The 16,144-nt window shown below is 46.3% G+C and overlaps 1 protein-coding gene across 2 annotated transcripts in view; it reads left to right on the top strand.

Moving 5' to 3' along the window:
* Positions 1 to 2,415: 2,415 nt before the first annotated feature.
* Positions 2,416 to 16,144, top strand: part of LOC123752447 (uncharacterized) — a 34,449-nt gene continuing 20,720 nt past the window's right edge. Inside the window, exons 1-3 of one of the 2 annotated variants that reach the window (XM_069332078.1) lie at positions 2,416 to 2,547; positions 9,983 to 10,060; positions 15,364 to 15,425. In XM_069332078.1, coding sequence (XP_069188179.1) covers positions 10,012 to 10,060; positions 15,364 to 15,425 — 111 coding nt within the window. In that variant the 5' untranslated portion in view covers positions 2,416 to 2,547; positions 9,983 to 10,011. The remainder of the gene's footprint in view (positions 2,548 to 9,982; positions 10,061 to 15,363; positions 15,426 to 16,144) is intronic. The other variant, XM_069332079.1, reaches the window with a different exon arrangement.

Here is a 16,144-nt window from a genome sequence, read left to right as displayed (position 1 = left end):
ACAAAGCTGCCCTCCACCACCACCACAAAGCTGCCCTCCACCACCACCACAAAGCTGCCCTCCACCACCACCACAAAGCTGCCCTCCACCACCACCACAAAGCTGCCCTCCACCACCACCACAAAGCTGCCCTCCACCACCACCACAAAGCTGCCCTCCACCACCACCACAAAGCTGCCCTCCACCACCACCGACCTCCACAAAGCTGCCCTCCACCACCACCACAAAGCTGCCCTCCACCACCACCACAAAACTGCCCTCCACCACCACCACAAAGCTGCCCTCCACCACCACCACAAAGCGGCCCTCCACCACCACCCACCTCCACAAAGCTGCCCTCCACTACCACCACAAAGCTGCCCTCCACCACCACCACAAAGCTGCCCTCCACCACCACCACAAAGCTGCCCTCCACCACCACCACAAAGCTGCCCTCCACCACCACCACAAAGCTGCCCTCCACCACCACCCTAAACCACAAAGCTGCCCTCCACCACCACCACAAAGCTGCCCTCCACCACCACCCACCACCACAAAGCTGTCCTCCACCACCACCCACCACCACAAAGCTGCCCTCCACCACCTCCACAAAGCTGCCCTCCACCACCACCACCCACCACCACAAAGCTGCCCTCCACCACCACCACAAAGCTGCCCTCCACCACCACCACAAAGCTGCCCTCCACCACCACCACAAAGCTGCCCTCCACCACCACCACAAAGCTGCCCTCCACCACCACCCACCACCACAAAGCTGCCCTCCACCACCACCACAAAGCTGCCCTCCACCACCACCCACCACCACAAAGCTGCCCTCCACCACCACCCACCACCACAAAGCTGCCCTCCACCACCACCACAAAGCTGCCCTCCACCACCACCCACCACCACAAAGCTGCCCTCCACCACCACCACAAAGCTACCCTCCACCACCACCACAAAGCTGCCCTCCACCACCACCACAAAGCTGCCCTCCACCACCACCACAAAGCTGCCCTCCACCACCACCACAAAGCTGCCCCCCACCACCACCACAAGGCTGCCCTCCACCACCACCACAAAGCTGCCCTCCACCACCTCCACAAAGCTGCCCTCCACCACCACCATAAAGCTGCCCTCCACCACTACCCACCTCCACAAGGCTGCCTTCCACCACCACAAAGCTGCCCTCCACCACCACCCACCACCACAAACTGCCCTCCACCACCACCACAAAGCTTCCCTCCACCACCACCACAAAGCTGCCCTCCACCACCACCACAAAGCTGCCCTCCACCACCACCACAAAGCTGCCCTCCACCACCACCACAAAGCTGCCCTCCACCACCACAAAGCTGCCTTCCACTACCACCACAAAGCTGCCCTCCACCACCACAAAGCTGCCCTCCACCACCACCACCACAAAGCTGCCCTCCACCACCACCCACCACCACAAGTCTGCCTTCCACCACCACCCACCTCCACAAAGCTGCCCTCCACCACCACCCACTACAACAAAGCTGCCCTCCACCACCACCACAAAGCTGCCCTCCACCACCACCACAAAGCTGCCCTCCACCACCACCACAAAGCTGCCCTCCACCACCACCACAAAGCTGCCCTCCACCACCACCACAAAGCTGCCCTCCACCACCACCACAAAGCTGCCCTCCACCACCACCACAAAGCTGCCCTCCACCAAAACCACAAAGCTGCCCTCCACCACTACCACAAAGCTGCCCTCCACAACAACAAAGCTGCCCTCCACCACCACCACAAAGCTGCCCTCCACCACCACAAAGCTGCCCTCCACCACCACAAGGCTGCCTTCCACCACCACAAAGCTGCCCTCCACCACCACCCACCACAACAAAGCTGCCCTCCACCACCACCCACCACAACAAAGCTGCCCTCCACCACCACCCACCACAACAAAGCTGCCCTCCACCACAACCAACCACCACAAAGCTGCCCTCCACCACCACAAAGCTGCCCTCCACCACCACCACAAAGCTGCCCTCCACCACCACCACAAAGCTGCCCTCCACCACCACCACAAAGCTGCCCTCCACCACCACCACAAAGCTGCCCTTAACCACCACCACAAAGCTGCCCTCCACCACCACCACAAAGCTGCCCTCCACCACCACCACAAAGCTGCCCCCCACCACCACCACAAAGCTGCTCTCCACCATCACCACAAAGCTGCCCTTAACCACCACAAAGCTGCCCTCCACCACAACAAAGCTGCCCTCCACCACCAGAAAGCTGCCCTCCACCACCACCACAAAGCTGCCCTTAACCACCACAAAGCTGCCCTCCACCACAACAAAGCTGCCCTCCACCACCAGAAAGCTGCCCTCCACCACCACCACAAAGCTGCCCTCCACCACCAGAAGGCAGCACCCGTCCTCCCGTCCAGAGACGCCAACCGACCAACTCCTCAGTGTCTCACCAGCTTCCACCGCGGACGGACGTGTACATACAACGCTCCTCAAGCTTTAATTATCTTGGGGTCCCGTTAGCGCTTAGGTCTCCTGCTGCTAAAAGGGATCTTTTATCATCAAGGTATTTGGTAAATGTATCTTTATTATTTAATTATATATGAAAATTTAACTACAAAAGTTGACAAAGCTCCATATAAATCAGCGTATTTACTCCAGCACTATATATATATATATATATATATATATATATATATATATATATATATATATATATATATATATATATATATATATATAGTGCTGGAGTAAATATGCTAATTTATGACTAATTTATTAGATTTATATTAACAAGTTTTGACTGCATAAGCCTTTAGGACTTCGTACTTAAACCAGAGTTAGTTTTTGACTTGAAGTACTTTCAAACGTAAGCTGTGATTACTTACAAATGTGTTGCTTGTGGGCACTAACTGTGGCCTCTGATGTGTTGCTTGTGGACACTAAATGTGACCTCTGATGTGTTGCTTGTGGACACTAACTGTGGCCTCTGATGTGTTGCTTGTGGGCACTAACTGTGGCCTCAGGATGTGTTGCTTGTGGGCATTAACTGAGGCCTCTGATGTGTTGCTTGTGGGCACTAACTGTGGCCTCTGATGTGTTGCTTGTGGGCACTAACTGTGGCCTCTGATGTGTTGCTTGTGGACACTAACTGTGGCCTCTGATGTGTTGCTTGTGGACACTAACTGTGGCCTCTGATGTGTTGCTTGTGGACACTAACTGTGGCCTCTGATGTGTTGCTTGTGGACACTAACTGTGGCCTCTGATGTGTTGCTTGCGGGCACTAACTGTGGCCTCTGATGTGTTGCTTGTGGGCACTAACTGTGCCCTCTGATGTGTTGCTTGTGGGCACTAACTGTGGCCTCTGATGTGTTGCTTGCGGGCACTAACTGTGGCCTCTGATGTGTTGCTTGTGGGCACTAACTGTGGCCTCAGGATGTGTTGCTTGTGGGCACTAACTGTGGCCTCTGATGTGTTGCTTGTGGGCACTAACTGTGGCCTCTGATGTGTTGTTTGTGGGCACTAACTGTGGCCTCTGATGTGTTGCTTGTGGGCACTAACTGTGGCCTCTGATGTGTTGCTTGTGGGCACTAACTGTGGCCTCTGATGTGTTGCTTGTGGGCACTAACTGTGGCCTCTGATGTGTTGCTTGTGGGCACTAACTGTGGCCTCTGATGTGTTGCTTGTGGGCACTAACTGTGGCCTCTGATGTGTTGCTTGCGGGCACTAACTGTGGCCTCTGATGTGTTGCTTGTGGGCACTAACTGTGGCCTCAGGATGTGTTGCTTGTGGGCATTAACTGTGGCCTCTGATGTGTTGCTTGTGGGCACTAACTGTGGCCTCTGATGTGTTGCTTGTGGGCACTAACTGTGGCCTCTGATGTGTTGCTTGTGGGCACTAACTGTGGCCTCAGGATGTGTTGCTTGTGGGCACTAACTGTGGCCTCTGATGTGTTGCTTGTGGGCACTAACTGTGGCCTCTGATGTGTTGCTTGTGGGCACTAACTGTGGCCTCTGATGTGTTGCTTGTGGGCACTAACTGTGGCCTCTGATGTGTTGTTTGTGGGCACTAACTGTGGCCTCAGGATGTGTTGCTTGTGGGCACTAACTGTGGCCTCTGGATGTGTTGCTTGTGGGCACTAACTGTGGCCTCTGATGTGTTGCTTGTGGGCACTAACTGTGGCCTCTGATGTGTTGCTTGTGGGCACTAACTGTGGCCTCTGATGTGTTGCTTGTGGGCACTAACTGTGGCCTCAGGATGTGTTGCTTGTGGGCACTAACTGTGGCCTCTAATGTGTTGCTTGTGGGCACTAACTGTGGCCTCTGATGTGTTGCTTGTGGGCACTAACTGTGGCCTCTGATGTGTTGCTTGTGGGCACTAACTGTGGCCTCAGGATGTGTTGCTTGTGGGCACTAACTGTGGCCTCAGGATGTGTTGCTTGTGGGCACTAACTGTGGCCTCTGGATGTGTTGCTTGCGGGCACTAACTGTGGCCTCTGATGTGTTGCTTGTGGGCACTAATTGTGGCCTCAGGATGTGTTGCTTGTGGGCACTAACTGTGGCCTCAGGATGTGTTGCTTGCGGGCACTAACTGTGGCCTCAGGATGTGTTGCTTGTGGGCACTAACTGTGGCCTCTGGATGTGTTGCTTGTGGGCACTAACTGTGGCCTCTGATGTGTTGCTTGTGGGCACTAACTGTGGCCTCAGGATGTGTTGCTTGTGGGCACTAACTGTGGCCTCTGATGTGTTGCTTGTGGGCACTAACTGTGGCCTCTGATGTATTGCTTGTGGGCACTAACTGTGGCCTCAGGATGTGTTGCTTGTGGGCACTAACTGTGGCCTCTGATGTGTTGCTTGTGGACACTAACTGTGGCCTCAGGATGTGTTGCTTGTGGGCACTAACTGTGGCCTCTGGATGTGTTGCTTGTGGGCACTAACTGTGGCCTCTGATGTGTTGCTTGTGGGCACTAACTGTGGCCTCTGATGTGTTGCTTGTGGGCACTAACTGTGGCCTCTGATGTATTGCTTGTGGGCACTAACTGTGTCCTCTGATGTGTTGCTTGTGGGCACTAACTGTGGCCTCAGGATGTGTTGCTTGTGGGCACTAACTGTGGCCTCTGGATGTGTTGCTTGTGGGCACTAACTGTGGCCTCTGATGTGTTGCTTTTGGGCACTAACTGTGGCCTCAGGATGTGTTGCTTGTGGGCACTAACTGTGGCCTCTGGATGTGTTGCTTGTGGGCACTAACTGTGGCCTCTGATGTGTTGCTTGTGGCCACTAACTGTGGCCTCTGGATGTGTTGCTTGTGGGCACTAACTGTGGCCTCTGATGTGTTGCTTGTGGGCACTAACTGTGGCCTCTGATGTGTTGCTTGTGGGCACTAACTGTGGCCTCTGATGTGTTGCTTGTGGGCACTAACTGTGGCCTCTGATGTGTTGCTTGTGGCCACTAACTGTGGCCTCAGGATGTGTTGCTTGCGGGCACTAACTGTGGCCTCTGATACGTGAGCATCAGATGTTGGAACTCAGGTGCATCCAATCCCATGGTGCTCCTCTACTATCTGGGTGTAACCGATCACGTCATGCTGATTTGGGAAACGTACTGCTTGCGCTATCTGGCGCAGGAGTTCCCGGCTAAATGTACGTAGTGCTTGTGCTTGCTTTGTGTTCTCCCTGTCCTTATGTATTGATGCCTTTTATTATGTGCTTATATCATGTGTCCAGGTTGGCACGACCCGTCTGGGTGCGGTTGCTGTTTGTGTGTACTCTGTTCTATTTCATGTTATATTTACTGTGTTATACTTATTGTGTTCTCATTTATATGTCTCTATTGAACTTTCACATTTGGTGTGTATAGTTTTTCACATGGGGTTTCTTTGTGCTGTGTGTGTCCTGTTTTGTTTATGCTCTGTTCATGTGTGTGTAATGTGTTTCTGTTTCCTTGGTATGTCTGTTGTTGTGTTTTGTGCAGAGTATTATGTGTGTTTTTACTTTACTTTCATTTTTGTTTTGTTTTTCTTTTGTACACTTGTATTCACTGTCTTTCATTATTTTGATACCTTGGTGTTGGGTGTTTTACTTACTATGTCATATTGGCACGCCCCATCAGGGTGGTGCGGGTCTTCCTAAAGTGTGTTCCTTTGTACCATTATTACTGTTCAATTTGCGTTTACACATTGTGTTGCATTGCTCTGTGCACTATGTTTCTGTGTTCATTGTTATTAATGTTTTCAGTGTTTTCCATGATGTGTTACTCTGAATGTTCTGTGTTGTATTTCTCCTTTATGGTGTTGATGTTGGGTGTGGAACTTCTAATCGGTTTTATTTGCTACTTCAGTGCCGTTTATGTTGTTTTGTTTGTTTTACAAATAAAAAGAAAAGAAAAGAAAAACGTCGTTAGTTTGTCGTAAGGCGAATTTTACTTGAGAATGGTTCAGGTTGGACCAAAACGTCGTCGTTTCTTCACCTTCTGATGTGTAGTTTGGTCTATATATCTTCAGCCACATTATTGTGACTCATCGTTTGCAAACAAGCCTTACGATGAACAGAAGAACAAAATAGTTCACAAGCACGCAGATGACAGAGTGAGCACAAGGAGAACAAACTGAAAACCCTTAATGTACTGTCCACACACATCACATATAAATAAAAACCACACCCAGATAACTGCACATACAGAGAGCATGACAGCACATTGGAAAGCAGAAAAAATACAGCAAAATAAATACAATGGAATGTAATTTAACATACATAAGATAATATAAAGGCAAGACACCACACAGTAACAATGCCTTACAGACATTGACGGCATGATGTACAAGAAACATGTATTGACAAATTAACAGGAATAAAAAGGCCCTCAATGACCGATTAAACATGACATATCAACGCACGAAGTATAACACGGGGCACTGAATCTTTAAGAAAAAGATTTAGGCACACTTAACTCATAAGTACCAATTCACTCACTCAGGAAAAGGACCTCCAACAAGCGATGGTCGTTACATGTACTAGGAATTAGGTACCAAAGTTGTAACAGGCAAGAAAACTTGAATTTGTAGTATGGATAAAACCCCAAACAATTGTATGGTAGGAACACTATGAACTATAATACCACATAGTGCCCAAAATTTAACACAAAATCAAAATTCAATACAATGCATAATGACACAAAACAATTCGGAACCCCACGTGACATGCATTAACGTTATACAACACACCCAATCCCTGGGTAATCCCTAACACGCAACCTACTACCTTCGAGATGAAAACGCCACATTTAAACTACTCACCACCTCCCACTCTACCAGAAATCGTCAGAGTGGCACTCACTAGCCCTTGGCCCATCCTCTGAATCCTTCAGGAGAGACAACGTCAACACGTTCATCATCGAAACTACGATTTTCCCCTGCCACCGCACTCCACTGCTCAGAAACTTCGACACTCCCAGTAGACCCTACACTTAGAGGAGGTAGTAGTAGTAGTAGTAGGCATCCATCAGTCTCAGGATACTATGGAGTTGCGCTCTGGTTGTCGGTCTGGAGTGGCCTCTCCGTGTAGGGTCTCCTGAGAGTTCGAAGTTTCAGGGCAGTGAAGTATTCCACTTGAGGAGGTACGCCTCCACTTTAGCCATGTACATGCACCCAGGCTTCCCATACCAGGTGGTGGACGCTTACCAACATGAGGGCAACGCCAGACTCCACCACACCTCTTTCTGTTCAGCACGACCTCTCAGGGCCAGTGTTCTGGCGAGACACTGCTAGGTAGCTCATCGTGGACCGCCGCCTCCATCACACAAACACAATTCTCTACAGGAGACACCCATTAGTATCCTCCCTCTGTGGCTTGCATTCACCACTAATTCGTCAGTCCTCCTTATCCGCAGGGTTCACCACCACAACCGAGTCCACAGGGCTGAACTCTGATGCACCGGCAATAAAACAGCAGGACAACCAACTGTATCAATCGAACCATCCACCTGGTCCCCATTGGAGACCTATATATATCTTTCCCTGCCTTGAACCTGTGCATCCACATCCATCAGGCCAGTAGTGGTAGAGCAACTGAAAGTGTCGCTGACACCCCACGTATTACATGGTCCTCACCCGGAAACTGTCACACATTCATTCCGTGCCACATCTTCGAGCGCAGGTGCCACCTCCATCGAACCCACGAGTACGACTTTGTTCTGCATGCATCAGACTTGAAAATCCCCCCATATATATTCATCTTGTCCTTTGCCTCTACCATACACAGTCACAAAACGTCTGGGGAGCCCACTCCTGAAACAAGTAATGGGCTGACCAATGTACACTATACTAAGCCGGAAACCTTGGACATAAACAGTGGAAGGCAAATCTCTTGATAAAATAACTTTCACAGTTCAGGTTCCACTTCAATACCCTTGAAATTCCCATAAGTGAAACAAACGGTTCTGGCCCATTCCTAGCACCTCTCCAAACCGCCCAATCACACTAGCATTCATAGTCTATCATTTTAAACGGAAACGGAACATCGTGAACCAACACGAAACAAATGCTGGCTGAAGTTCAATATTTGCACACACTGTGTCACTGGTGCAAGGTGAGAGGTCGGTACTCCTGGCAGGGCAAGCATGTTGTCTCGTCGTCTGGTTAGTGTGTGGGTCTATATTGTGCTATAGGCACTTAATATAGTCCGCATATTTACGAGACGAATATTTGAGCATTCTGATGTTTCACACATTTTATTACATAAATTTCTCAAATGACACACCATTGAATAATCCTGGATATAAAAAGAGGGAAAACAAATCAGAGAAATTGATATATATATCTACATATACCTCCACAGCAACTCCTGCCACGAGGCTATAGACCATCCAATATACTCACTTTACCACGGCCGAAGTCAGTCATATACAATCTTTTTTTTTTTATCCCGTGATCAGGGGAACACATTTTAACCATATTAGAAGGGATAAAAACTATTTTTTATTTAGCTTTATTGAGTTAAAATGGCCCCCGCTATGTCTCGGAGCTATGTTGCACAGTTTCCTGGTCATTAACGGGATTAATTCAAGCTGACTCCTGTAGGGGAAGTGTTACAATTAGGAAAATGAGACCAACGTAGATGAAATTGTAAACACTTTCCAACCACTTGCACTGGACGGTAGAGCGACGGTATACCTTCATGCAGGTCGGTGTTCAATCCGTGACCATGCAAGTGGTTGGGCACCATTCCTTTCCCCCCGTCCCATCCCAAATCCTTATCCTAACCTCTTCCCAATGCTATATAGTTGTGAAGGCTTGGCGCTTTCTCCTGATAATTCCCTTCCCTTTCTTTTTCCCAGAAGGAGTGTTTCCCAGGTCAGTGTTATAAGGGGACCTGACAGCGCTTTGGATTCATACATAGTCCTGAGGTTCCGGGTTCAGTTCCCGGTGGAGGCGGAAACAAATGTGCAAAGTTTCTTTCACTCTGATGTTCATTTTCACCTAGCAGTAAATAGGTACCTGGGAGTTAGACAGCTGCTACGGGCTGCTTCTTGGGGGTATGTATAACAAAAAGGAAGACCTGGTCGAGGAACGGGCCGCGGGGACGCTAAGCCCCGAAATCATCTCAAGATAACCTTCCCAAGCATATAAAGACATTTCCTTTATTGCTTCCTCAATTAACTTCATTTCATTTATGGTTTAAAAACTGTTCTCTAAATATTGCAAATACATGCAAATAATAACTCTTGATATTTTCATTTCAGAGCAAGGTAATTTCTTTAATATTATCAATTTTTTCCCGGGGCTTAGCGTCCCCGCGGCCCGGTCGTCGACCAGGCCTCCTGGTTGCTGGACTGATCAACCAGGCTGTTGGACGCGGCTGCTCGCAGCCTGACTTAGGCGGAATATGAGTATTTATGACTCGTATGGTCGCTTCAGGGAAATTTCGCTCCATGTGTTTAACAACTTCTGCTCTGTTGAATCTAAAAATAATATGTCTGGTCATTATCAATTAGTTTTTTTGCTTTCAGAGTTAGTCAAGAGAAATTTTCGGGCCAAAATGTGTGCGTGGTTCGAGGCATTGCCCTTCATCGTACTAGGTGCTAAAGGTACAGTCTTATACTTTGCCAAACTTTTGAACTAAACCTTTCACATAATCTGTGTTACTTTGTGGTATAGTATTGAACACTTATAAATAAGAGCAGAGCATAAATAAATACTTAAATAAGACTTAAATACATAGCAGTCCTTTATAAAGATGAACTGAAATATATGATTACATTAATCTAGATTTGATTAAAGCCTAGTATTTTCAATTCCTAATGCCATCAGATTTACAGCTGTGCTTTGGGACGTCCTTAAAACAACGCCGCTCAAAGATCCTTCAAGAAAAAATAGAATATGCACATCTGTACAGCATTTATATCTGTGTGTTGTTTTAGTCCGGGTGACTGGTTGAGTTGCAGGCAGGTACTGACTGGTCTCCTGAGTTGGTCATCAGCATAGCTGCTAGTACAGGTTGGGCCACACCTGTATAAGCAGCTTTCCCTGCTAACATGGCGGGTGCTGTCACCGTGGTGGTACAGGGTCCCCACGTGTGTTAGTGGTAGCAGTGGTGGTTCACGGTCCCTTTATGTGTCAGTGGTGGTACGGGGTGTGGGGGAAAACTTGACTCCAATAACTAATAATTAAATATATACTTCGATAGCTATGAAGGACCACCACTTTTTGAGAAAATGTGGAAAACAAAATAAGACAATGGAAAAACTGATCCCAAGAACTAGTGTCCTATGGATCTTAGTGAAACTGTATTTCTTATATAAATGGAGTCAAATTAACTTACACAAAATTGGGGGGTTACATGCAAAAAGATTAATACATCCCTAGCATTATTCTGGTGCTGGTTCTTCACCAGAGTAAATAAAATAGGAAAGGAAATAAGGTTGATTATATAATATTAATTGGAGATAAATGCTCCTCAATATACTACTGAAATGTTGAACAGCATCAGTAAATCAATGGGTTAGTGTAATTGATCTCTTTGAGAGATCACTACTGTAACTACAGAGTTATTGCTACAGATAAAAAAGGGACAGCTTAGCTGTTAATCTAGTGAGGTGTAATCAGTTGCTACGCTCCACCGACGACGTGTTGCATAGGGCAAATTGTTGCACGGGACGGTGGGAAGCCTAGTACCTCGGTTGGCGTCGCCTTGGTACTGAAAGGCAATTACATTGTAGAAATCTTCTACATAATAAGTAACTACAAATACATCCTAAATTATGAGGATAATAGTGGAAATTATCAGCTAATATCTGAGCAATTTATATTCAAACACTGTAAATTCTCTTTGGAAAAAATAATGAAATTAATCATCTATTTAGATGGTAAATTTACTTAAGACACGTACGGGATTGTATTATCTGTTCTACGGCCTAACGACAACTAGCCTAAATGTTAATTGTGGCCACATAATAACAAAAAGGTGAACCTAGCTGCCGAGCCGCGTGTCCGTTGATGTGGAGACTTGAGCAATTCTTCGTCCTCCAGCTGCTGCTTGAAAGGCGTTGACTTTGGAATTGCTCATATGATAGTCTGGGACACGGCTATTGTGCCAGATAACATGGCACCGCTCTACTGGTCGTGGGAGCGAAATAAATGGGATCAAAACGTAGCTCTACTACACGTTGTCAATGGCGTCCACACCGTGCTCTCGTCTAGTGACGCTCTCCCATCCCCCCTCTTCCTTATTGCGCATGCGCGGCTCTCGATAGACATCTCGACCGTAAATGTTTATGTATGTATCGCAATTGACTAAGAAAGGAAGAGGTAGTGACGAGTATTAATATCACAATAAATTCTTCTGCGATAAAATAGAATTTCTCGTAACATAAATTGGCTTATTAAAGTTGTGCAACTAATCGAGGAAATTAAAGTAAAATCATTTACATTAAAGTAATTTCCTCTAGAATGTTTAATATCAACTAAATAAGGGAGTTCCAGTAAGTAGTAGTATACTACGAAATTAAACTTATTAGTGACTATTTTTAGTAAAGGAAATAATAAACTGGACTCTTGTTATAAATCCAACTAAATGTGGAGAGAATTCATGTTACTGCCTGTCGTTCCTCACGTCGGCACTCTGACTAGGAAGAATCTGGCAATATGTGTAAATAAATCATGATAATGATTAAATCTACAAGTTAGTAATTTTAATAACTACTTGTGGTTAATACAAAGGTGCATAAAATACAAAGATGTATAAAACTGTTGGTTATTTCCAACACGGGGGGGGGGGGGGTCCCTTTATGTGTCAGTAGTACCAGTGGTGGTACAGGGACCCCACATGTCACAGTGGTAGCCGTAGTAAAATAAGAGAGTGTTCACTTCTGCAGGAGGCTCCAGTGGGAGTGAGGATGGACTTGTGACTTGTTTTCAATGGTAACATAATGTGGGAGAAACTTGGGACAGGCGGAGGGCAGGAGTGGAGCCAATTTGAGATGTTTAAATGTTTCTTTAGTCCCAAGAGGGACTAAAGGAAGGTTGGCAATTGAAACAGTCAGGTCTGGTTGTACCAACAACACCACTTTCAGTTGGAGTTAACTGTTCAACCATTCTGTTGGACTGAAGACGGTAGGCCGTGGTGTGGTTGCGGGGGGCGGGGGGGCTCCCAGGAACTGCTGCAGTTTCTAACATAAGTGTGACCTGAATTACAATCCTTGGTAGGAGACAATCGTTGCTGTGGGAACTCCAGTCCTAGAGACTGAACCATTGCAGAAACTAAGAACTACAAACACTGTCCTCATCTCCACCATTTGCGCTGGTCTCATCTTGAGACGTGGTGGGCGCATGTGAATTTTGTATGAGCGCCCTCCATGTTGAGGAAGAGGGCCGCTGATCTCTTCATGAACCATCTAAAGTCTGACAGACATTCGTGGGAAATATTGCAGCGGCATCTGTGTGGTTGTGTGTATCTTTGATTGTTGACATTAAAAGCGGGCATCAATGATGATTCCTGGCCATACCACCTACTTGTTCAGGAGGCCCGACGTATTCTGGATGTCAAGGTTAGCCAAGGAGTGGATCTCCGTGGAGCTTCTCTAACAATGTGTCTTTAGTATGTACAGCTGTAGGACACCAATGAGAGAAGTGTCTTAAGTAACAGTATCCTCGGACTTAAGCAAGGGTACAACACTGAGGTAAAGTGCTGAGGGAGAATTCACAGGTGTTGAGGGTACGAGCTCATACCACAGTACTCTGGTAACCTCTGCAAAATCAATGTGAGACGTCGCATGGAGGATGGCACATAAACTAGGTCCAGAAATGGCAGTGGCGACGGTATATACAGTTTCCCTTATATCCCAGCTAGTTGTTCTCATATCCTTATACGTACTATACTGTTATATCAACTTAGAGCTTTCTCATAGTTACCTTACCAAGTCAGGAATTGGGATATATTGCTCTAGTGTTCAGTGACTCACAGTGATTGGGAACTGCCCTTGACCACCAAATCGTTAAATCAGTGGTGTGAAGTTGGTGAGGAAGTGAAAATAATGTCCCTATAGAAAATGACTGAAGTTTTGTGTAATTAATTATACCCTTTTCGAACGTACTGTATTTTGCCTCCACTGGTGTTAATTAAGTGTATACTGGAGGAAGCGATTGGATATAATATGTCATTAATGAACATACTATAAGACCACTGCCATATTAGTGTCAGAGCCGTTGGTAGAGAGGCTGTTGGTGTACAGAACACTGGATGGGCGAGGAGGTTTAGATGAACTAGCTGCTAGAGATTAGCGAACACTTGCTTGGCGTCTTGTGGCCTTTCATGACTGCCTACCCCATGAAATCCAAGCGAAGGTTTTGAGATGTTGGAAAAGTATTAGATAAATCTTGTAAACACTCACCACACCCTAGAATTCAAATAGCTTCTTAGGGGTTATGGGTCGTAAGAACTCTTGGAGAGACTCAGTCTTCTTCACCAATGGCACGATATCAGGTACTTTGCGACTCAGGAAGTAGAGTTCAGGCACCTAAAAAAATGTATTTACCTAGCTTAATCTGGGGTCCATAGCTGTGAGTGAGTAGCAGAAGGTGTTGCCGATGTTCACCTGTAGATGGACTCTCTCTGATGAGGCATTAATGTAGGCACAGCACTTGAGAAAGTCTCTGATGACTTGATCAATGAAATGTTGGAATGTCTGGACTATTTGACAGAGGCCAAATGGCATCAAGAACATTTTAAACTAGCCAAAAGGTATAGTACTTTGCTATTCTGGGGACATACGCAGCATACACCAAGACTTGGTGAAATGCTCAAACCAAATATATTTTAGAGAAAGTGTTCGCTCCTTGCGGTTTGTTAATGAAATTCTGAATGTGTGGGATGAGATTTTGGTCCAAAGGTGTCCTTACATTAAGGGCTCTGTATTATTACAAGGCAAGACTTCCACTGCGGTTGTCCTGGCAACCATAGGCAGTTGGATAGTTCAGAAACTATCAGTACGTCTCACAACACCAACAGCTAACAACTTGTTAGATTCTTCCTTGACCATCTAGAATCATTCTGGATTTAGGCTGACCCGAGGTACATTGTGGAGGATGACTTAAGTGATTAAATTTGGCGTCTTAGGCATGAGGCCCGGTGATGTCCTTGGATCCAGCACAGGTTCTGCTGGGCTGGTGATGTACTCAGTGCCAAGCTGGTAAGCAATCGTTGAGTGCCAGTCATTCACTAGAGGTCATTCATTCCTTTCATCATTCATTCATCAGTCATTCATTCCAGTCATTCCACATGCCAGATTCACAATGATGTGATGACATAGGAATCTGCATTCCAGTATGGGCATATTAATTTTAGTAACACGGAAAGTCCACGAGAAGTGACTGAGGTCAGTAAACTCAAGGGTGACCACGCTATCACCATAGGTAGGGTCAGACCTACAGTGGTAGCAACCAGATAGGTCCTCCCGTGGAGTGCAAGGTGGCTTGCCAACTGGAAGAGGTAGAACAGAAATCTCCCCATCGCACGGGGCAACATCACTGACAGAGTCGAACGTACACACAGTGAATTAGCCAGGTAGCAATATCTATGCCTTAGAATAACAGCTACCTGCTGAAAAAAATAGATTCTAGATAACCGTATCGCTATACAGACATGATTTTTTTTAAAGATTAAGCTGTATCAGAGGTCTCTCAAGAGGCAGTTTCACATTGGTCACATATCTGATGGTGGATAAGGATTGTTATAAGGATTACATTGTTTATTATTTTATAGTTTTTCGGTGTCGCATTAAATCAGTATTATTTTGTAATGCCTAATATATCATTGTTTGGATACATGCTGCCTTCATCATTAAATTAAAAATACATATAAATATATGCATCAAAATATTTTATTTCCTTTTAGAACTAATAGAAGCTTGGAATAGAACTACGACAAACGCAGAAGAGAGACACCAATTTAGAGAGGTACGTTGAGTTGTTCTATATTCTTTGTAGTAGTTTGTTGTATATTTATGTTACTAATCACCCAAGTACTGTACAAGGTTCTTTGATGAATGGTTTAACAGAACCTCATGTCAACAGATCAAACACCGAACAGTTGATATAATCTTTTCTAAAACAGTTTATAGCTGTTGTTAAAGTGAGTTTAAGTGTGAGTTTTATTATAAGTAGCCTCATTCAACAGCCTAGTGCTGCCGAATAATTAGTTATATCATTATTTGTGTCGAGGTAAAGATAGCTAGTGTATTATACATGAACAAATCCACAAGGGCCGTGACGAGGATTCGAACCTGCGTCCGGGAGCATCCCAGACACTGCCTTAATCGACTGAGCTATGACAGGGTTAAATATGTTGAAACCGAAGTTCTACTGAACTTACTGGATCCCGTAGCCTCTCCGAGGCATAAACCAGGGTTTTACACAACTCCCCCCTGCACCCGAGCTATGTCTTGTGGATTTGTTCATTTGATGCATCACGTTAGTGTGATCTCTGTGTGTATTATACATGTTAGGCTTATACAGAGGTTCCCCCCTTTAAGGTACTGATCCTCCCCAGGATGCAACCCCAGAACAGTTGACTAACTCCCGGGGACCTATTTACTGCTAGGGGAACAGAGGCATCAGGTGATGGGTAACGTGGTCCAACCATTTATGTCGTGCCAAGGATTTGAACCTGGAATTTC

The sequence above is a fragment of the Procambarus clarkii genome, chromosome 27 (assembly GCF_040958095.1).
Source record: "Procambarus clarkii isolate CNS0578487 chromosome 27, FALCON_Pclarkii_2.0, whole genome shotgun sequence".
In the NCBI taxonomy this organism is placed as follows: domain Eukaryota; kingdom Metazoa; phylum Arthropoda; class Malacostraca; order Decapoda; family Cambaridae; genus Procambarus; species Procambarus clarkii.
Note: the sequence above shows the minus strand (reverse complement) of the source record. Positions and strands in the feature narration are given on the sequence as shown.